The 24,442-nt window shown below is 43.5% G+C and overlaps 1 protein-coding gene across 3 annotated transcripts in view; it reads left to right on the forward strand.

The window, feature by feature from the left end:
• IRAK1 (interleukin 1 receptor associated kinase 1) overlaps positions 1-24,442 on the forward strand; it is a 135,431-nt gene that overhangs the window by 58,406 nt on the left and 52,583 nt on the right. For 2 of the 3 annotated variants that reach the window (XM_089669166.1, XM_089669165.1), the window contains exon 2: positions 6,019-6,195. The exons of the other annotated variant lie outside the window; for it this stretch is intronic. In XM_089669166.1, coding sequence (XP_089525292.1) covers positions 6,019-6,195 — 177 coding nt within the window. The remainder of the gene's footprint in view (positions 1-6,018; positions 6,196-24,442) is intronic. 3 annotated transcript variants of the gene reach the window in all.

A 24,442-nucleotide genomic window follows, 5' to 3' on the forward strand; every position in this document is an offset into this window, starting at 1 on the left:
ATAATCATTCCTATAAAGGGTCTTGAGTTGTTCATTGTTGAAGAAGAACTTGGATTTAGATGTTTGTCCTTATATAGGCCGCAGTGAAGAAGTTGGTAAAATCTAGAATTGTGTGGCAATACTTTTTTTGATTTTTGGTTCTGAGAATGTCAATGATCTGTACATTTGCAGCTTTGGACATCTCAGCAGTTTTTACTGTGCCACCTTATCTATATGCCAAGGTAACTGAAAGCAGTTTTGTAAAAGAGTAACTCCAGTTTAAGGAAAAAAAAACAGTCCTTCTGGGTGATGATTTTAACAAACTTTGTTGCAGATTCCTACCTGTTTCACTTCTGACGAAAAAGCGGTTTGTTGTGTGCAGCGTTATTCTGTATGGGAGTGACTTTTTTTCATTATGAACCAGCCAATGCCCTAGCAAAGTTGCAGCGTCGGCATCCCTTTTAGAAGTGATTAGCCATTTGGGAGTATCTTTCACCAAAACTGAAATTTTTGTTGCAGAGGATGCCTAAAATCTGATTTTTATCTTAGTGCAGACCAGTCACACAAGCAGGAAATTACATTTTTGGGGATGTTCTGTACACCTGCTGTGTACAGAACGCCTTCAGGTTGCCATATTGCTTTGAATTTTACAGAAGACTACAGTGCTGCAGATTCAAAAGGAAAGGTCATTTGTTATAACTGTAGATTACAATATGGCTTGTGTAGCACTTGTATGTGCAGCATTATTTTTTTTCTTTGCTATATTTTTCACCCCACAAAAGAGGGATTACCCTTTAAGCAACAGCCTATTCTGACAGGCAAAGCTTTGACACTTCCTGTAGTGTATTGACAGTACACTAAAACTGTAGGTGTGATCAAGACCCATGTAGGCTGAAACACATTGCTGTCACCTTTATTGTTGCAAATACTTGTATGCTCTGACACTTCCTGCAGTGATAAACAACATCTTGTCTGAGTAGACTCACTCTGCATTTCATGAAAGAACAGAGACACACACACACATGTTAGAAACGTAAGGATGCCCATTAATGAAAATTATCAACCTACAGAGGACTGAATTCAAAGACACTCCAAAAATCAATACAGCAGGCTAGTCCATTGTGCCAAATTTCATTGCATGGTCCTCAGTGGTTTGTATGGCCCACACGTGCTTGTATGCATGTCTGACGACGTTGGGGCATACTCCTAATGAGACGACGGATGGTGTCCTGGGGTATGTCCTCCCAGATCTGGACCAGGGCATCACTGAGCTCCTGGACAGTCTGAGGTGCAACCTGGCATCGTCGGATGGACCGAAACATGACATCCCAAAGGTGTTCTATTAGATTTAGGTCAGGTGAGCGTGGGGGCCATTCGATGGTATCAATTCCTTCATCCTCCAAGAACTGCCGGCATACTCTCACCACATGAGACCGGGCATTGTTGTGCACCAGGAGGAACCTAGGACCCCCTGCACCAGTGTAGAGTCTGGCAATGAGTCCAAGGATTTCATCCCGATACCTAATGGCAGTCAAGGTGCTATTGTCTAGCCTGTAGAGGTCTGTGCGTCCCTCCATGGATATGCCTCCCCAGACCATCACTGACCCACCACCAAAACGGTCATGCTGAACCATGTTACAGGCAACAGAACGTTCTCCACGGCTTCTCCAGAACCTTTCAAGTCTGTCACATGTGCTCAGGGTGAACCTGCTCTCATCTGTGAAAAGCACAGGGTGCCAGTGGTGGACCTGCCAATTCTGGGGTTCAATGGCAAATACCAATTCAGCTCTGTAGTGCCAGGCAGTGAGCACAGGGCCCACTAGAGGACGTTTGGCCCTCAGGCTACCCTCATGAGGTCTGTTTCTTATTGTTTAGTCAGAGAAATTCACCCCAGTGGCCTGCTGGAGGTCATTTTGTAGGGCTCTGGCAGTGCTCATCCTGTTCCTCCTTGCACAAAGGAGCAGATAACGGTCCTGCTGATGGGTTAAGGACCTTTTACGGCCCTGTCCAGCTCTCCTAGAGTAATTGCCTCTCCTGGAATCTCCTCCATGCTCTTGAGACTGTGCTGGGAGACACAGCAAACTTTCTGGCAATGGCACATATTGATGTGCCATCCTGGAAGAGTTGGACTGCCTGTGCAACCTCTGTAGGGTCCAGGTATGGCCTCATGCTACCAGAAGTGACACTGACCCTAGTCAAATGCAAAACTAGTGAAAAACAGTCAAAAGATGAGTAAGTAAAAAATGTCAGTGGCCTCCACCTGTAAAAGCATTCCTGTTTTGGGGTCATCTCATTGTTGCCCATCTAATGCACCTGTTGTTAATTTCATTAACAACAAAGCAGCTGAAACTGATTAACAACCCTCTCTGCTACTTACCTGACCACATCAATATCACAGTATTCCATATATTTCACTGATTTGATGCTATACTTAAAAAGTGTTTCTTTAAATTTTTTGGAGTAGTGTGTGTATATGTGTGTGTGTGTGTGTGTGTGTGTGTGTGTGTGTGTGTGTATATATATATATATATATATATATATATATATAATGTGTGTGTGCATGTATACACACACTATATTGCCAAAAGTATTGGAACACCCCTCCAAATCATTGGATACAGGTGTTCCAATCACCTAGGCATGCAGACTGCTTCTACTAACATTTGTGAAATAATGGGTCGCTCTCAGGAGCTCAATGAATTCAAGTGTGGTACCATGTTGCCAAGTCCATCCATGAAATTTCCTTGCTATTAAATATGCCACAGTCGGCTGTTAGTGGTATTATAACAAAATGGAAATAGCAACTCAGCCACCAAGTGGTAATCCACGTAAAATGTCAGAGCGGGGTCAGCGCATGCAGAAGCACACAATGCCCAGAAGTCGCCAACTGTCTGCAGAGTCAATAGCTAAAAACCTCCAAACTTGGTGTATCCTTCAGATTGGCACAACAACAGTGCGTAGAGAGCTTGATGGAATGGATTTCCATGGTTGAGCAGCTGCATCCAAGCCTTACGTAACCAAGTGCAATGCAAAGCGTCGGATGCAGTGGTGTAAAGCACGCCGCCACTGGACTCTAGAGCAGTAGAGACATGTTCTCTGGAGTGACGAATCACGCTTCTCTGTCTGGCAGTCCACATACAAAGACATTTTGGACAATTTCATGCTCCCGACTTTGTGAGAACAATTTGGGATGGCCCCTTCCTGTTCCAACATGACTGAGCACCAGTGCACAAAGCCAGGTCCATACAGACATGGATGCACGAGTTTGGGGTGGAGGAACGTGACTGGCCTGCACAGAGTCCTGACCTTAACCCCACAGAACACCTTTGGGATGAATTAGAGCAGAGACTGTGAGCCAGGCCTCCTCATCCGACATCAGTGCCTGACCTCACAAATGTGCTTCTGGAAGAATGGTCCAACCTTCCCATAGACACCCTCCTAAACCTTGTGAACGGTCTTCCCAGAAGAGTTGAAGCTGTTATAGCTGCAAAGGGCGGGGCCAACTCAGTATTGGACCCTACAGACTAAAACTGGATGCCATTAAAGTTCATATGCGTGTAAAGGCTGGCGTCCCTATACCTTTGGCAATATAGTGTATATATATATGTGTGTGTGTGTTTTATTTTTAAAGTTTATTTATTTAGTTACATTCAGATCAGTCTCTAACTCTCAAGAAGCATACAATCTAAGGTCACACATATATATATATATATATATATATATATATACATACACACACACACACACACACACACATAATGGGGTCAATTTAGACAGGAGCCATTTAACCTACTACTAGTATGTCTTTGGAGTGTGGGAGGAAACTTGAGTACCTGAGGGAATGCCACACAGGCACAGAAAGAACATGCAAACTCCAGGCAGTTGGTGCCATAGTTGGGATTTGAACCGACAACCCTAGTGCTGCCAGGCAGAAGTGCTAACCATTTAGCCACAGTGCTCATAAGCAAAGTTATGTGTAATGGCAATGGTTTTTGCAGTATTTTGTGCAAACAAGGGAAGGTGTAGTCTCATACCCATAAATGAGAAATCAAAAGTTATCTTCATGCTTCCCTTCCATCACAAATCCCAAAAGCAAAGGATTTATTCTTTCTTCTAGGGTGGTGATGGATGGTTATGCCCTTTGGCCAGTTGTACATCCAGAACAAGGGAGGTGATGTGCTGCAACCTTTAGCAGCCACCTACTGCCACTGCAGCAGAGGAAAACGTGGACCTCAGTGCAGCATAAGTGTAATGATGTCAATGCTCTTGAAGTCCACTGGTTACCTCTAGCCTCGTAACCGAAGGAATAGGGGGAATAGTTTGCAGGGGCCTGTACATTGCACCTGCAACGTGCTAATTTATTTGTGGTTTCAATACTTTTCAGGCGCCAGTGCAAAAAAGAAAAAAAAAAACACAAATTCTTTCATTAATGAGTGCATGTATTTTTTTTTTTTTTTTTCAAAAGGTGGACAATCCTTTAATATCATTGCATAGATGAAAGCTGATCTGTGATTGGTTGCCATAAATTACTGATGGCCATTTTATATTCTTGCATAACCTCTGTGCTTCACTTTGCTCTGTGTTGGCTGAATGAAATTGTGCTAGTAGTGTAGCAATTGTACGTACAAATATGGACGCAAACATCCATTTTGGTAAAGACCCTCCATCTTGTATCATTTCTCACTCCTAATCAGCTCCCCCCTGCCTCTCTGTTGAGTGACACGTGGTCCTTGTGTGCTGGGTTCAGAAGTGCACAGGACACAGTTGGATATCCTTCATGGTTGTAAACCCAATTAGCTGATGCCAGGGTGTCTGGCAAACTCTTTCTCTGAAGCTGATTGTAAAGCCATAAACCCGGCAGTCACTGAACTTCAAAAGCATTCCAGGATAGCAGTAAAACATATATCCCATGTGAAAACACTTTTCTCTTACGTATTACATACCATAAAGCAAAACATTATATATATAACATATATTCAGAGTGGTCATTTTAATGCGAGTCGCCTGATATCTTACACCCCTAGTTAAAATCTACAGGAGAGTAGGAAGCCATATAGTTCTAGCTGAAATAGTAAAATATGGCATATTTGATGTCTGGATGTTCAGGATATCATTTTGCATATTAATCTACTAGTGACTAGGTTGCTACATGTACCTAGGGAAGGTTATTGACCATGATATAAACTGCGAGGGATTTGGTCATAGCCTGAGTTCCCTGCCTAAAACACCCCTCCCCAAATGAGGCGATTGGTTCTCTGCTTTAAGGAGACACCCTGCTGGGTTCCTAGAAAAAGGCTGTTATGCTTGGAGCAGTAAGTTGAAGAGATTTCCCTTTTAACATCAGGAACAAACTTTGGGAGAAAAGGCACTCTTTTGCTCAGGACCCTTGAAGCTGCTTAAACCAAGTACTCTGGCAAGTATTCTACCTCTCTAAACTTCTTTCTGTTATCTCTCTGTTGTGGTATTGTTCTCTGTGTGTGTGTATATGTATGTATATATATATATATATATATATATATATATATTGGCTACATCTATTATCGGAAAAGTGTTGAACTGTTTCTAAAGCTCTGTAATGCAAACTAAGAATCCTATCTCTGACAAGCGCTACTGTGTGTTTTAAACTTCTGTATACATCTGCCTGCAGTGACAGTGTGTATACAGACGCTTATTCAAACATCATAGTGTTATTGTTAATATTGGCGAGTTTCCTCCTACTCTGTACAAAAAGATGGTGGTGGCAGTGTGAAGGGTTAATTGCGTGATTAACCTGACCCAGTAACAATCGCTCTCAGGCTGCGGCACATAGATTGTGGTCCATTAGCTGGAAAATCTTTGTGCAGGGTGCAGCTGAGCGTGGCATTGTTACGCACGTGACAGCGTGGTTTTAGATTGGCTAGTCCTTTGGTCATAAGTTGGTGAGAAGGGCTGGGGGTCTGACACCGCGTCCGTCACAAGTAGTACCTATAATAAGAATCTGTGGTATAAAGCATGGCTTTCTAGATGTTGAGGTATTTCATGCAATCATCTATTTTTCAGCTTCCATGATCATAGTTGACCAGACGGCTCTTCGCCTCCTGGAAAAGCAGGGACACCAGCGCAACCGAACAGAAGCGGTCATGTGGAACTGGATGCACAGGAATGGCAGAGTGGGAGAGCTGCTGTCTGTTTTGCAGAAACTGAATTTTTTGCGGGCGCTCAGCATCTTTGAACACTGTAAGTGGTTTATTTTGTGTAAAAGGCTTATCAGATGAAAGTACATGTACAATTTCCTGAAGCCATGGAGAGATTTAGGTATCATGCACACTAGGAGCAGAAAAAAATGCCAAAACCTCTGGCAGAAAAATGCTCATAGCAGCTGGTATTGCACAACAGTTTATAAGAGTTTATGGGCATTTGCTTTTCAAGGCTTTTTTCCCCAAAACATTCCTCCCTTTTTTTTTTTTTTTCAATGTACACTTGAAAACACCGACTGACTTTTTTTTTTTTTTTTTTTTTTCTGCCTGAATATTCCTCTCAAAAACGCTCTTGTCATGGGGGTTTTCTTGTGCCTCTTAACTCTCTGCATGAAATATGCCTCTAAAAGCTCTAATGTACCTGGACTTATAGAAGAACATTGAGCTGCTTCTACTGGCTGAAGAAAAAAAAAAGTGTTTTAGAGGCAGAAAAAATGTTTTCTGGCAGATAAAAATGCTAAACACCGAGTATAAACTATGCCCCTAAATATCCCAATGTGAATGGACACATAGGATAACATTGAGCTGCTTCTACAGGCAAACACAAAACTCCTGTAGAAGCAACGTTTTTTTAATCCCAATGTGCTGGAACCCTTAGGCCTCATGCACATTGGAGCTAAAAAATGCTGCTTTTACAGGCTTTTAAGCTTTTTTTTTTTTTTTTTTTTTTTTGTCGATGTGAAAAATGGAAAAAGTCTGTGAGTGCTTGTCACCTTGTTGCTAGATGGCTGAGGTCCCCCTGCACCCATGCTTTACCCTGGCACAAGTCAAGGCAAACAAGAGCCTTAAGGCGGGTGACTAAGCTTTTCCGTCATGTTGTCATGTTGACGTCATGACATGATGCCTGATACCCATATCCCAATATATGTGAAATGAATTAACATCTGTGAGATGAGGCAGATGGTCGTTGACTTTGGTTGGATGCCTTAGAAGACCTGTCCTGGTGACTATTGTTTCCCCCTAGTGGTAGTGTCGGTCATTGGCATGCTCCACCTGCTGTTGTTCTCCTCCATTCTTTGCTGGGAACTCATGATAACAAAGTGCTCCTCTATGAGTGGTGCTAGAGGGTGCAGCGAGATCATGCCTGCTGTCCGGCCAGCCCTCCCACAGGTAGGGGTAGCCGGAGTACATAATTTGCCTTTAATTGGTTGCCAGGGCCAAGCTCCCTTTTTTCAGAAAAGATCCAGAAGCTCTGATCCACTACTTAGCCCCTCATTTTAGACCACTGTTCAGGGATTTGAGAGTGAATAAATCCCCATCATCAACAAGAGGTGCATGCACACAGGCTTCCATTTTCTGGTTGGAAAAACTGCTTTAGAGTGTATGTCTAAAATTTTTTTAAAAACCTGCATGTTTCATCCCTTTAAAAACGCAGCAGAAATAGATATTACCTGGTCACCTGCCAGAAGTCCAGTAAACTCTTTGCCTCCTATTGTTGGATGACAATACTTCCTCTGCTGCACAAGAATTCCAAGCACTGTTGTCAGCCTTGGCTGGTCTACATAACTCCACCTATCCCTCACCCCACTCTTTTCCTTGGCACATGATAACCTCAATGTCTTTTTGCCGCAAAACAGTGATACTGGCTTGACTGCCAGGTGCCTGCCTATAAGGAAGGGGCTCTTGGGAGGTGTAGTTCTGAGGGCGAGCCTACATCAGTAGGAACTAAGCTCCCTGGAGTTGTCCTGCAGAAGTTCTATAGCTTAAGAACGAGGTAAAAAACATTTTGGGACGTGCTCTATAGTGCAGGAGGTTTGGATTTTGCCAATACAAATGCTTTAAAGGCGGCCTTACAAATCCAGTATAAGCAACCTGTTTTACACAGAATGGCATCACGCAAGATAACTGGACCAAGCTTTTCGTTCAGATTCACTCGTTATTTCTCACAGAGATGTTCCAAGATGTCATAGGAATAGGAACTACCGTATTTTTCGCTCCATAAGAGGCACTTTTTTCCCCCCAAAAAAGGGGGGAAAATGTCAGTGCGTCTTATGAAGCGAATATGGAGCGGCCGGTCCGGTATTTCCACTGCCGCCGTGTCAGAATACCGGGCCGGCCGCTCAGCTCTACAGCGGGACCTTATAGAGATGACTGCTGACCTTTGGGGAGGGAGGGGGAGCGGGTACCTGAATTTGCAGGTACCCGCTCCCACTTCCGTGGAGTTGTTCTTTCATCTTACCCGTTCCTCTATCCAGCGGCGCGGTCTTCCCGGCTTCTGTAGTGTGGGCATGACAGCCGGGTGCCAAGTGTGCATGCGCATGCGCAAGAAACAGTGCTTTTTGTGAATGGTAAGGCGGCACCTGGGACACATGACAGATCCCAGAAGCCGCCGGACCAATCACAAAGCGCAAGTGCTTCTCGCTCATGCGCACTGGGCACCCGGCTGTCATGTCGAGCGCCATTACAGAAGCCGGGAAGACAGCGTGCGGCTGGATAGAGGAACAGGTAAGATGAAAGAACAACTCCGCGGAAGTGGGAGCGGGTATCTGTCAAATTCAGGTACCCGCTCCCCCCCCCCCTCCCCAAAGGTCAGCAGTCATCCCTGTGCTGTCCGCAGTCTCTGGTCATCCCTGTGCTGTCCGCAGTCTCTGGTCATCCCTGTGCTGTCCGCAGTCTCTGGTCATCCCTGTGCTGTCCGCAGTCTCTGGTCATCCCTGTGCTGTCCGCAGTCACTGGTCATCCCCTGTGCTGTCCGCAGTCACTGGTCATCCCCTGTGCTGTCCGCAGTCTCTGGTCATCCCTGTGCTGTCCGCAGTCTCTGGTCATCCCTGTGCTGTCCGCAGTCTCTGGTCATCCCTGTGCTGTCCGCAGTCTCTGGTCATCCCTGTGCTGTCCGCAGTCTCTGGTCATCCCTGTGCTGTCCGCAGTCTCTGGTCATCCCTGTGCTGTCCGCAGTCTCTGGTCATCCCTGTGCTGTCCGCAGTCTCTGGTCATCCCTGTGCTGTCCGCAGTCTCTGGTCATCCCTGTGCTGTCCGCAGTCTCTGGTCATCCCTGTGCTGTCCGCAGTCTCTGGTCATCCCTGTGCTGTCCGCAGTCTCTGGTCATCCCTGTGCTGTCCGCAGTCTCTGGTCATCCCTGTGCTGTCCGCAGTCTCTGGTCATCCCTGTGCTGTCCTCAGTCTCTGGTCATCCCTGTGCTGTCCGCAGTCTCTGGTCATCCCTGTGCTGTCCGCAGTCTCTGGTCATCCCTGTGCTGTCCGCAGTCTCTGGTCATCCCTGTGCTGTCCGCAGTCTCTGGTCATCCCTGTGCTGTCCGCAGTCTCTGGTCATCCCTGTGCTGTCCGCAGTCTCTGGTCATCCCAGTACTGTGTCCGCAGTCTCTGGTCATCCCTGTACTGTGTCCGCAGTCTCTGGTCATCCCTGTACTGTGTCCGCAGTCTCTGGTCATCTCCTGTACTATATCCGCAGTCTCTGGTCATCTCCTGTACTATGTCCGCAGTCTCTGGTTATCTCCTGTACTGTGTCTGCAGTCTCTGGTCATCTCCTGTACTGTGTCCGCAGTCTCTGGTCATCTCCTGTACTATGTCTGCAGTCCATTAGTTCAGAATATTTTTTTTCCTGTTTTCTGCCTCTAAAACCTAGGTGCGTCTTATGGTCAGGTGCGTCTTATGGAGCGAAAAATACGGTAATTGTTTACTGCACATGTACTACATCCATTCACATTCAGTGAGTTGTGGAAAGTTCACAGGAGATCCTGTCAGAGATCGATTGAGGACAACAGATCTTTTATTTCCTGTTTTTTTATGATAGATCTTACATCTGTGGCCATTCATTAAAGTGCAGATCTGTACTGACTCACTGCTAAGTGTTCCTGTAACCCCATTCCACTGTGATCTTCACCTAACGCTGTACAGCCTCTTCTACGATATCCTCCTGTGCAGTTAGTGTACCTTCTGCACATGCACCCCACCATCTCTGATTATTCCAGTAGAGAGCCCATATGTGTGTGTGTATATGTATATATATTCTATTATTTTTTTAAGAATCCCAAAGTTCTCTTTTAACCAGATCCCGACCACGCTATAGCCAAAAGATGGCTACAGCGCTGCCGGGTAGTTCTTCTGACACAGCTGACTACAGAATGGGCCAATCACAGCTGCTTTTACCATGTGACCAGCTGTGTCCAATCACAGCTGATCACTGGGTAAATAGGAAATGCCGGTTATCGGCAGTCCTCTCCTCACACTGACAGTGCATGAAAGAGAGGAGAGCCGGTAAGCGGCATTTCGCAGGGGAACATCTACACTGATCATCAGTGTCCTGGTGATCAGTGTAGCCCCATCAGTGCGGCCAATAGTGCCCATCTGTGCTGGCAATCAGTGCCCATCAGTTAATCAGTGCTGCCTAACAGTGCCCATCATGCAGCCTCATCAGTGCCCATCAGTGACTCTGCATCAGTGCCCATCAGTGACTCTGCATCAGTGCCCATCAGTTCAGCCAAGCAGTGCACATTACTGAAGGAGAAAAATTACTTATTTACAAAACTTTATAACAGAAACTAAGAAACTTTTTTTGTCAATTTTTGGTCTTTTTTAGTTTAAGTAAAAAATAAAAACCCCAGTGGTCATTAAATACCACCAAAAGAAAGCTCTATTTGTCTCAAAAAAAATTATAAAAATTTAGTTTGGGTCCAGTGTTACATGACAGCGCAATTGTCATTCAAAGTATGAGAGCGCTGAAAGCTGAAAATTGGTCTGGGCACGAAGGGGGTAAAGTGCCCGGTAGGCAAGTGGTTAATGCTGGGTAATAGGAAGGAGCTACATTAAAGGGATTGGCTTTATATGCCCATCAATAGAACTACTTTTACCTTTTAAAAAAAGGTGAAAAACTGCAGTGAGGGGCAGACTGGAGCAAAACCTCAAGTCTGGATTGGTAGCAACAGGGGACAGACTGTTAAGAGTGTAAGTGTACAATCCAAATGCACACGTTCCTGTGATAAAAATGGCTGTGTATAAGTGGGTGCTGAGGCGACCTTCCGCTGGAACTGAGCAGAATCAGCAAGGGAAAATGTCACCAGCACACCGAGGATCACCAATATGGGTCCAAAACTTCTAATGAACAATCACATAGTTACAGCAAGGCAACCTTTTCGCAGGACCCCTTCATCAGGCATGTGACAAACTGGCCATCAGGCAGGGGACAGACTGTTAAGAGTGTAACATCATATTGCATTTGCTGTAGAATTTTCTGTTTCAGAATATTTTTATTGATAATTTAAACTGATTCTAAATAACAAACCTGGTATACTTACCTGCTCTGTGCAATGGTTTTGCACACAGCAGTCCCAATCCTCTTCTTTTTGTGTCTTTTTTTTTTTGTCTATTCACACACACAGAGCGTGGCTTGGCCCACTGGCTCCTGCTGCTGTGTGAGGATTGAGAGACCTGGTCGAGACCTGGCTCTCATTTACATTGCTGGATTGAGATGGGGCTCAGGTAAGTATTAGGGGGGCAGGGTGGGGGCATGGGGGGGGAACTGCACCCAGAAGGCATTAAGGTTAAAAAAAACCTTCTGCAACTGTAAGAATCGTGTACATCGTGTAATTTTTTGCATATACTAGAAGAGTATAAGCCCACCATCTTACAATACAATATAACATGCATTTAAAGTACCAGCGTATAAAAGTGTAAATCTGCAGCCTATAGAATGAGGCACACTCTTTAAATCCTTCAAAATAGGGTACAGTAATAAGATATCCATACACTGGGGTGGGTGGGGGTTTTAAAAAGTTGTTAGGGGTAATGGAATAAAGATAGAAAGGGACATATCTGATGGTTTTGTATGTATATGAGAGTAATGAAGAAATATGTATTTTACATGGAAAATTAATAAATATTTAAAAAAAAAAAAAAAATACACAATACAGCCAACATCAGAAAACAGGGAGTGTCAGTAGGTCAGCATCTAATGCTTTTGCCATTATCTATATATGTGTTAAAGCTTTCCAGCTTAAGACACTATCGCAGGAACATATATAATAAATAAATATATAAATTCACCCCAAAGGATCATATAGTGGTACAGAACGATGCAGTCATTTCATCTGTTAAAGTGGAACTTTAGGTGATAAACAAAAATGGGTGAGCAGGCAGGCTTTGTCTGTCGGCAGCTGGTAGGATGCTCCACAACGTCACATTGCTGCAAGGTGAGTATAGTTCCACTTTGAGAAATTTTACAGTCAAATGTTAAAAAAGAAAAAAAAAAGGAAATAATGAAGAAGGGGGGGAGGGGAAAGTAGAGAAGAGGGGTGTCAGGGAATGAGCTTCATTCGTCAGTTTTGTCAGCTTACTGGATATCGTCTGTGAAGTTACACAATGTACAGAGATCTATTAGAGAACACAGCATTCTATCTACAGGGACCATATTTGATCAGAAGTGCTTGCTGCAGAATTTTAGGTATCCTTACATATGGCAGATATCAGCAAAGTGAGATCATTTGTACCTGGTTTATGGGTACTTGCATGGGTCTTTCTTTCCTTATTGTTATAAACGTAAGCCAGCCATACATGGATCGAAATCCAGCTGGTTCAGCACAGACCGGACTAATTTCATCCCATGTATAGGCACTAGGCACCTTGGTTTTACACAAGTCGATCCATCGATTGACATGAGTACAACCAATCTGTCTGTTTTTTCCCGAATGATTAGTGCCGTTGGCTATAAGCCGGCAACACTAATGCATTGTGTTTTGCTGGCAGGGAAAACTCCCTGAGCACTCCATCAGTAAAACACAATAGCACTGCGGGGGGGGGGGAATTCCCCCATCAACACAGTCAGTGTTGAAGGAAAGAAAATTGCATAATGTATGGTTTTCCTTAGATGTCTCAGCCTTTTGGCTAAGGTGTAGTATCTGTTCTTAGCAGCGTCCAGTAGGAGTGCTCCACCATCATTCCTGCCTTTTGGTGAGGACGGCTGGCTGTATTGTACCCCTGCTGGTATGGTGGGGGCTCGGAAGGTTATTACCAGCTGAAAGAGAAACCGGGGCGCTCACAGGCTGTTGAGGCACAGGAGTAATTCCCCCCGCATGGGTCCAGTTCCTCCTGATTTGAATAGGTCTGCCTTGTCTTGCCAGGAGCCGGAGAAGCAGAGAGTCCGCGGAGCAGTGCCCCCTGGGAGTGGTTGCCCCAGGGGTGCTCTTAGTAACACATGGGGTGGGATCCCACGTGTGAAAAGTGCACATGGTCACTGCTCTAAATACTTTATCTGCACTGCTCCTTTTAGGGCTAGGCTTTTTGGCTAGGTCCAGTGAAATGTTTTTGCTACAGGCCTCAGGGCCTAGCCAGTGCACATTTGCACGGCCATTTATCTATTTATTTTTCCTCACTGTTTGTCACCTTTCTCGTGTGTGTGTGTGTGTGTGTGTTGTTTTTTTTTTTCTCACTTGGATTGAGGGTGTGAGTCTTCAGGCCTGCCTTGAAGTCTAGGGGTAGGATGTGCAGCCCTTAGGTTCCTTCCTCCCCTGTTCCTGGAGGGTCTGTCTTCGGGAGAGCTCCCTGAGCAAGTACTTGGTGGTCAGCTTAAGCTAGCCACAAGAAATGGGGTCCGCCAGGCCTTTTGGCTAGGTGGACCATGTTGGAAACCCTTTGTCCCTGTCAGGAGCCTTGCACCCTGGGGGATCAGGGTAGAGGTCCTACCCCTTCGGGGTACACCACTAAGTGCACTTTTTTTGTGTTGGCATTTTGCACTTGCATGTTTTTTGTTCACTTACGGGTTTTCAGTTTTCGCACCTCCACAGACAAGAAAAAAAAAATCCTTTAGATAGTATGGGAAATTAGTACAGTATCTGCAGTGGTATATATATCCAGCTATGTGGATTTTCTTTCATCCTAGAAATGAACGAAAGGAGTGCATAATGATCTTACCTGCAAATCCAGCTATATACATGTACAGTAGGATCTGAGCCAATCAGTCATGGCATATTCAGCTAATATTGTGTTCGTTATACCCATAACACAGACACTGAGATTGTTGTGTAGGCTAGAGCTGGCCAGACACCAACAGCAACATCCGCTCAGTCTGCTTGCCAGAAGCCGTTATTAAAATGATTTAACCCATCTGATTTATAGCAGAGTCATCATGCTCAAAAACCTATTAATGTGGTGGCGTTGTTTGTAATACAGGTTTAAAGTGTTCAGCTTTTCAGAAATGCCCATGCATCTGTTGCAGCGGTCCAGGAATTTAAAATCCCCATTTTTCTCTCTCTTTGTTCTGCACGTGCTGACGTTAACCAATCAGAAGTGCACTGAGCTGTCCCAGAAGCCCTGTAGAATGAGAAAGGATAAGAGCAGAGATATTAAATCCCTGGACCACTACACCAGCTGCGTGGGCACTGACAGTGCATCACCCTCAGGATGTAAATACACTGGGAACTTGGGCAAGAAGGGGTGAGAATGTTGACCTTTTTTAAAAACATTTTTTTAAGAGGTGAACTAACACATCCGCAAAGTTTGTAATTTTTTTTTTTTTTGACAGACGCCAGTATGTAGCATAAAACAAAATAAAGTAGATCTCCATCTGGATATTTTTTTAAAATGTACTTTTGGATAGAGTATTTACATTTTTTCAGTAGAGGGGCAATGGCTTAGATCCAGCTGGGGATTTCAGAAATCAACTGAAATTTAAGTTGTATATGGCTACCCTAAACAAGTGCCAAGTCTTTATAACTACATGATGTACAAGCCTCATAAAATAAACAACTTTCTCCACCTCCCAGACACAGACTGCAGCTCATTCCTCTGTAGTACAAGCAGACACAGCCTAGATGAGAGTGGCAACTCTGCTCTGAATTCAGGAGCAGTGCAGCATCCTTGTCACACCATCACAGCCGCATTAGGTAGACTTTACTGACTGATTTAAAGTGGTTGTAAACCCTTCCATATCCCCAGTGAAGTGACTGGCCTCAGGTGATGCACAGAGATGAAACAAACCCTCCTACATAAGTTGTTCCTGTTTATCTACAGCCATATTTCTCCTACATTCATGCAAAGTGCAGAATTTACATACCGTGTTTCCCCGAAAATAAGACATCCTCCGAAAATAAGACCTACTTACAGGTTTCCTTCTGGGTGAAATATAAGGCACCCCCCCCCCCGAAAATAAGGCCCCCCTAGGCTCTGTCTCCTAATGAAAATTAATTTACCGTAAACTGGTTGCTAGGGCCGCCCCTACTGGCGTCTAGCAACCAGTGACGTCACTGCTGTGTGGAGGCGGAGCGGAGGTCGGAGTGAGTGGGAGAGAGATGCGTGTAGAAGAACAGGAGGATCAGAGCGGACGGGACGCGGCGAAGGTGGTGAGTGCTGGTCTGTCTCTGGTGACACCGCCCTCATGATGACTGAAGGTTCTCAGTCAGTGGCAGACCCTGCTCCAGCCCAGGTCCAGGCCCCAGGCAGCCCAGTGACAGTCCCCAGGCAGGCCCCAGGGGGGAAATGTCTGATAAATGGGTGGGGGGGATGTCTGGTGAAGGTGTTCAGTGGCACAGGGGTGGGGGGAGGGGGATCACTTAAAATGACACAGGAGGATCAGAGGGGACAATGAAAATGACACACAATGACAAAATAAGACATCCCCTGAAAATAAGACCTAGCGCATCTTTGGGAGCAAAAATTAATATAAGACACTGTCTTATTTTCGGGGAAACAGGGTAGGATATCTCTGCTCTGAAAAGCGGGGGGTGGGGAGCTGAAAAAGAGCTCTCTAATTGGAGGGAAGGGACACACCCCCCTTCACACAACACAAAGGAACAGAACTGAGGCTGTCAATCACAAACTATGCTCTCCCCTGTCACCATTTTTCTCTTGGTGTCAGGAAAATTCCTCAGAATGACTCTTGATAGCAGAGAAAGGAGGCAGCAGAGAGAAATGACACTCAGTGCCCTGGAATGAGACAAGTACACACTATAGAGAGATATGCTTTTTTCATATTTCATGCCTGAGGTTTACATCTACTCGCTGGTATTTGTTGAACTATGCTGGAGGACAAAGAGAACACTGTAAGTGTGGATGCACGTAATACTGTATGAACATGTGCTGCTGCCCAAGAAAATACATTTACGTTTTTGTTTGTAACATTACAAAATGTGGAAATATTCAAGGGGTATGAATACTTTTTCAAGACCCTGTAACTGTGCAGAACCCACAGGATTCCTGGTGAGATCATTGGTTATTTTCTGTAATTAATATGTTTTTTAAAGAGACAAAGCATGGGGAAAGGTGCAAGTAATGCAGAGATGTTCTGTGTATGCTTATTTGTTTTAATCTCTTCAATCTACTGAATGAGCTGCAGTAAGACCGTACAAATCTACATCTGTAATAATATTTATAATAGTGAAAGCCTTTAGCCTGCCAAACAACTTAAAACTGGAAGAATATTATACAAGCTCACATGGTTTGTGGTTTGAGGTTTGGAAATAAAATCCTTGTATTTCAGTTAGAAAATAAAGATGATGTAGGCAGCAAAGGATCTCTGAAGCTGCTCTTGGTGGCCAGCAAATCCTATGAGAAATCAATCAGACATAACAATAGTATGTCAGCTTAATTTGTATTGTTCATTAGTCACGTCATTCCTGATTTTTAATTTAAAGCGGTAATGAACCCAAAATAAAAAAATTAATATATTGCAGCTTACTAACACTTAAATGGTGGCTGCATTAGTTTTCAATTTTGTAGGCTTTTTTCCCTCCGTTTTTACCTGCTAATCCGGACAGTAACACACCTCCTGTATTGAAGTGTCCCTACTCTGGATGAAGGAGCAGCGGAGTCACCTTTGGACAGCAGCATTGTTGATGTGGGGGAGAGAGTGTTAAATGTACTTAGCAGATTTAAACACACTAACAAATGGAAGCCAAACAACCAGGTAATACTTACAGCAAAATTTTTTTTTCCCCTTTTGGAATAAAGGTTTTACATAAATTGAAGGTGATTGTTGTAAGCACCCCTGTCAATAGTTTGTCACCCCCCACCGGTTACATTTCCAGGAGAGCTTGTTCTGTTAAGTTGATAAGCAACAGACTTATTTGCTGGATCATCAGGTGAGAATAAAAGAGAGACTAAAAAAGAGAGCCAATTCAGCGATCATATCTAAGAAATGGTAAACTGCAATATGGGCAGCACTAGTGCCCTTGGTGGTTCGAATCCCTAGCACGGCACTACCTGCTTGGAGTTTGCATGTTCTCCCTGTGCTTGTATGGGTTTTCTCCAGGTACTCTGGTTTCCTCCCACACTCCAAAGACATGCTGGTAGGTTAGATGGCTCCTGCCCAAACTGGTCCTAGTATGTGTATGAATGAATGTAAGTTAGGGACCTTAGATTGTAAGCTCCTTGAGGGCAGGGACTGATATGAATGTACAATATATATGTAAAGCGCTGCGTAAATTGACGGCGCTATATAAATGCCTGAAAAAAATTAAAAATGCTTGTTTTTAAGTTTAATCCTGCTTTTAAGCTTGCAGGATCATTCTGTCCAAAAATTGTATTTTGGTTTTTGGTAAATGATGGATGATTAAAGTGCAACTCCAGGTTTGCCACTTTATGCTATATATACTTCATACCCTTTCCTGCTTTCCTTGTAACAGTAATTGCAGTGTTCAGGGATGTCTCCTGGGAGTCTTAAAAATGATCCTTGCAAACTTCGAACGCCAGGAGAAACTCCCTGGCTAGAAAAATTGTGGGGGAGTGTGGAAATAATTACCAATGAAAGATGTGAGTGGATTCTATAATATATGGGAAAAAATCTTCCTAGGAATAAAAATTAACACTACAGTGCTTTATGTGCCTCTGCTGGCATTGCAGATGGAATCACTGTGGCAGCATCCAGTTGGGGCAGCAATGTGATTAGCACTTTTGTCTTCAAAGACATGCTGGTGGGTTAATTGGCTGAATTGGGCCTAGTCTATGAATGTAACAACGTGATTTAGGGACCTTAGTTTGTAAGCGACTTGAGGGAAGGGACTGATGCGAAAATACAGTATATTGTATATAGTAAATACACAAGCATGTGCAAAGCTGTTCAATTACACTAGATATAAAAAGCCTACACACCCCTGTAAAAATGTCAGGTTTCTGTGATGTAAAAAAATGACAAAGATATATAATTTCAGAACTTTTCCCACCTTTAATGGAACTATAAACTGTACAACTCAGTTGAACAACAAACTGAAATCTTTTAGGCGGAGGGAAGTAAAAATAAAAAAACTAAAATAATCTGGTTGCATAAGTGTGCACACCCTTAAACTAATACTTTGTTGAAGCACCTTTTGATTTGATTCCAGCACTCAGTTTTTTTGGGGATGAGTCTATCAGCATGGCACATCTTGACTTGGCAATATTTGCCCGCTCTTCCTTGCAAAAACACTCCAAATCTGTCAGATTGCAAGGGCATCTCCTGTGCACAGCCCTCTTCAGATCACCCCACAGATTTTCCATCGGATTCAGGTCTGGGCTCTGGCTGGGCCATTCCAAAACTTTCATCTTCTTCTGGTGAAGCCATTTCTTTGTTGATTTGAATGTATGCTTTGGGTCGTTGCTGAAAGATAAAGTTCCTCTTCATGTTCCACTTTCTAGCAGAAGCCTGAAGGTTTTGTGCCAATATTGACTGGTATTTGGAACTGTTCATAATTCCCTCTACCTTGCCTAAGGCCCCAGTTCCAGCTGAAGAAAAACCGCCCCAAAGCATGATGCTGCCACCACCATGCTTCACGGTGGGTATGGTGTTCTCTTGGCGATGTGCAATGTTGTTTTCGTGCCAAACATATCTTTTGAAATTATGGCCAAAAAGTTCAACCTTGGTTTCATCAGACCATAACACATTTTCCCACATGCTTCTGGGAGACTTCAGATGTGTTTTTTTTTTAGCGGAGCTAGGATGTTTTTCTTCGTAAGAAAAGGCTTCTGTCTTGTTACTCTGCCCCATAGCCCAGACATATGAAGAATACGGGAGATTGTTGTCACATGTACCACACAGCCAGTACTTTCCAGATATTCCTGCAGCTCCTTTAATGTTGCTGTAGGCCTCTTGGCAGCCTCCCAGACCGACCAGTTTTCTTCTCGTCTTTTCATCCATTTTGGAGGGACATCCAGTTATTGGTAATGTTAATGTTGCGTCATATTTTCTCCATTCGATGATGACTGTCTTCACTGTGTTCCATGGTATATCTAATGCCTTGGAGATTCTTTTGTACCCTTCTCCTGACTGATACCTTTTAACAATGAGATCCCTCTGATGCTTAGGAAGCTCTCTGCGGACCATGGCTTTTGCTGTAGGATGTGACTAAGAAAATGTCAGGAAAGACCTACTAGAACAGCTTATAAGAGGGTGTGCACACTTATGCAACCACATTATTTCATTTTTTTTTACGTTTACTCCCATCCCCCCCCCAGTTTGTTTTTCAATTGCACAGTTTATAGGTCACATTAAAGATGAAAGAAGTTCTGAAATTATTTCTTTGTCTAATTTTTTTTTACATTACAGAAACCTGACATTTTAACAGGAGTGTATAGACTTTTTATATGCACTGTATATTATCAGATTAATCACCAAATAGTGAAAAAAACAATAAACACAAATATAAATATGATAGTCCTTATAGAGAAGAGTTCTAATAAATATAGTTCTTATAAGGAAAAGTCCCTTTCTTGTAACACTGTGTCTTCATTATGAAAGTAGACCGAGTATCTCCATTGACTTCAATCTTCACTACAGTGCAATTCCCAGATCTGGGCTTTGGGATTTGCTCTGTGGTGAAGATTGAAGTCACTCACACTGGACACAGGGTGTTGCATGAGACTTTTCTTTCTAAGAACTATTATATTTATTAGGACTTTCATCTATAAGGACAATCATATTTGTAATTATTGTCTTTTCACTATTTTGGTGAGTAATGTGATGATATAATGGCGCAGCCTTGCGCATGCTTCTGTATTTGCTACAAGAACTTGGTTACATAGTCTGCCCAAAAAAAGACAAAAGTCCATCCAGTTCAACCATTAAATAGGAAAAAAAAAGTTATCCTACACCCACAGTTGATCCACAGGAAGGCAAAAAAAACCCAGCAAAGCATGATCCAATTTGCTCCTGCAGGGGAAAAAATTCCTGATCCCCCGAGAGGCAATCGGATATTCCCTGGATCAACTTTACCTACAAATCCAGTTATATTCTGTGTATGGTTACTGAAAAGACAACAACAGTGGAGATACACTCACATTTGTGGTCATCCTTCTGAGTGGATTCTGTTTTTTATTTGTATTTAAACATTTTTCTATTTTTAAGTTGGTTTATTATTTTAGATTTTAAGGTGACACTTTGGTGTGTTAAGGGTTAGCAATTATTTTTGCAACACTGAGGAATTGAATATATTGTACATGTAAAGCGTTGCATAAAATGTCAGTGTCATGTAAATACCTGTAATAAATAATATTCAATGCAGTAACCGTAATATACAACATGAGCAGACACATATTCTGTACGTTGAACTATAGATTTGCATTTATTACACGTCTCACTGGTCAGACTTTATCAGGTGTATCTAAATTAACATCAGCTTCATAGCTTGGTCAGTGGAACGCTTAACATACATGGATTTGTTCAGCAGTGTTGGATTTGGCAGATTCTCTAAAAAAAATAAAAAGGTTCTAATTTCCACTGTGGAAAAACTTCCCAGGCTGCATGGTACTTTTACTATGTGTTTGCCAAACAGTTCTCTGAAAAATTGTATATTAATTCAGATATGAAGTTGTTGCACATGTTCATCAAATATAGGAGAGTATGTTCTCGGGTCTTCTTCTAAAATGAATAATGAACCAAACATATCCTCATAGTGTGCACTTGCCTCAGTCCATAGCAATTAGTGTGGATCCTGTCGGCTCTCCTTCTGCTAACTGCATGGAGTCACCTCTGACAGTTTTTCCAGACATCAGGCAATCCTTGGAGACAGCCCTCCTCCAGTAGACAGCAGGTGATTGAGAGGCTTCAGCTGTGCATGTTTCACAGTGAGACTGTGTAGAGGGGGGGTGTCCATACCCTCTACTCAGGTCTCAGATTACACTCTCCTTTCTGTGCTGTGCAGTGTGTGACAACAGATCCTCCGCCCCTCCCTCCAGGAAGAAGAAATACCATCTAGATCAGACCTGGGGAAATTGCAGTCCCCGGGCCACATCTGGCTCTTTGGCTGTCCCTATGCGGCCCTCAATGCCTCCACTGTTATCATGTCTCTCTGAGACTGTCCTCTTTGTCACTGAGGCTCAGAGAGGTATGCTGACATTTATCTGTGTGGAGAGCTGCAGGAATTGGAAGGAGAGAGCCTAAGGAGCTGATTGGTACAGCGGAGAGGCTTGGTTCTGGTGGTAGAGTGATGCCTAGAAGACGTCACAACACTCTCCCACCACTATGCTATCTGGTCAAGATTTTACGGTGTTAAGCTGGCCATATACATATAGATTTTCATTTGAGAATTCTTGTTTAAAGAATATTTGTTTGATTTTCTAATCGTTATTGAGGTCAAATCGATGTTTGTTTTCGACCGCAGTGATGGGAAAATTCGAAGGGGAGGAAGGAAAACATTTCTCGATCAAACAAATTTTTGGCCAGTATATGTGGTTATCGTTCAGAAATTACATTCATTTTAAACTCGAAAGTTAAAAGCAAAAGACAATTTTCAAACGTCATTCGTCCATTCACTTAATTAGCAAAGAATTTTTGTATGACTTTTCATACGAATATTCTCATCTGACACATGTATGGCCAGCTTTAGCGACTGCATGTTGCAAAACCCAGGAGCTATGCACCTGTTCTTCACACCAGGTGAGGATCTGCAGAAATCTCCACTGTACCGATCTCAGGCTCTCTCCTTCCAATCACAGTGCTTTTCAGAAGGTATTTGAAAGGTAAGGAGGAGGTGTTATATGCATAAATAATAAACAAACAGAGAGCGCACTGGCCTAGTGCATTATCCTTTAACCACATCCCCGCCATCCTATAGCAGAAATACTGCTACGGGTGGCAGGGGTGTGCAAAATCACGTATATATATGTGATTTTACATTTAAGGGTAGGGGGCGCATGTGAGCCCTACCTGTGGTGCTATTCACTGGGTCCCGACCGGTGATTACCGAGGGTCTCTGACGGGGAGGAGGGCTGCTATGTTTACTAACAGTCCTCCTCCCTGTCGGCTCGGACACACTGCTCTGGATGGCTGTGCGCAGCACAGCCATCCAGAGCAGTGTGATTACAGTAAAGTCCACACACACCGCCCCCCCCCAGTAACACACTCCCTGCACACAGTTAACCCTTTGATTGCCCCTCATGTTCACCCCTTCCTGCCCAGCACCATTAGTGCTCCAAAGACATGCTGGTAGGTTAATTGGCTCCTGTCTAAATTGTCCCTAGTATGTGTATGTATGAATGTGAGTTAGAGACCTCAGATTGTACACCCCTTGAGGGTTAGGGACTGATGTGAATGTACAATATATATATATATATATATATATATATATATATATATATATATATATATATATATATACACAGTTGCAAGAAAAAGTATGTGAACCCCTTGGGATTACGTGGAGTTTTGCATGAATTGGGCATAAAATGTGCTCTGAACGTCATCTAAATCACAACAATATAAGAACACAGTCTGCTGAACATAATACTACACAAACATTTGATGTTGCCATGGTTTAATTGCACATAACATGTAAACATTCACAGTGCAGGGAGGAAAAAGTATGTGAACCTTTGGACTTAATAACTGGTTGACCCTCCTTTGGCAGCAATAACCTCAACCAAACGTTTCCTGTAGTTGCAGATCAGACCTGCGCAACGATCTGGAGTCATTTTGGACCACTCCTCTTCACAAAACTGTTTCAGTGTAGCAATATTCTTGGGATATCTGGTGTGAATTGCTCTCTTATGGTCATGCCACAGCATTTCAATCAGGTTGAGGTCAGGAATCTGACTGGGCCACTCCAGAAGGCGTATTCTGTGCTGTTGCAGCCATTGTTTTGTTGAATTACTTGTATGCTTTGGGTCATTGTCCTGTTGCATCACCCATCCTCTGCGGAGCTTCAGTTGGCGGACAGATGGTCGTACGTTTTCCTGCTAAATGTCTTGATAAACTCTGGAATTCATTTTCCCATCAATGACAACAATCTGTCCAGGCCCTGAGGCAGCAAAGCAGCCCCAAACCATGATGCTCCCTCCGCCATGTTTCACAGTGGGGATGAGGTTTTGATGTTGGTGTGCTGTACCTTTTTTTCTCCACACATAGTGTTGTGTGTTCTTCCCAAACAACTCAATCTTGGTTCCATCTGTCCACAGTATATTTTGCCAGTAGTGCTGTGGAACATCCAGGTGCTCTTTTGCAAACTTCAAACGTGCTGCAATCTTCTTTTTGGACAGCAATGGCTTCCTCCGTGGTGTCCTTCCATGTACTCCATTCTTGTTTCATGTTTTCCTTATTGTAGATGTGTCAACAAAAATGTTAGTATGTGCCAGAGATTTCTGTAGGTCTTTAGCTGACACTCTGGGATTCTTCTTTACCTCATGCAGCATTCTGCGCTGTGCTCTTGCAGTCATTTTTACAGGACGACCACGCCTAGGGAGAGTAGCAACAGTGCTAAACTTTCTCCATTGGTAGACAGTCTGTCTTACCGTGGACACATGAACATCAAGGCTTTTGGAGATACTTTTGTAACCCTTTCCAGCTTCATGCAAGTCAACAATTCTTGATCGTAGGTCTTCTGAGAGCTCTTTTCTGCGAGGCATGGTTCACATCAGACAGTGCTTCTTGAAACCAGTAAACCCAAAACAGGTGTGTGTTTTTTAAGGGCAGGACAGCTGTCAGCAACACATCCAATATCATCACACTGATTGAAGTCAAGGTTGGCTCACTCCTGGCTCCAATTAGCTCTGGGAGAAGTCATTAAGCTAGGGCCTCACATACTTTTTCCTCCCTGCACTGTGAATGTTTACATGTTATGTGCAATTAAACCATGGCAACATCTAATGTTTGTGTAGTATTATGTTCAGCAGACTGTGTTCTTCTATTGTTGTGACTTAGATGACGTTCAGAGCACATTTTATGCCCAATTCATGCAAAACTCCACGTAATCCCAAGGGGTTCATATACTTTTTCTTGCAACTGTATTACACACACATGTAAAGCGTTGCGTAAATTGATGGCGTTATATGAGTACCTGTAATAATAGTACAGTGTCAGTGCTTTTTTTTTTTTTT

This window comes from Staurois parvus, unplaced genomic scaffold, assembly GCF_062004578.1.
Source record: "Staurois parvus isolate SC_StPar_1 unplaced genomic scaffold, SC_StPar_1.0 ptg000068l, whole genome shotgun sequence".
NCBI classification, from domain to species: domain Eukaryota; kingdom Metazoa; phylum Chordata; class Amphibia; order Anura; family Ranidae; genus Staurois; species Staurois parvus.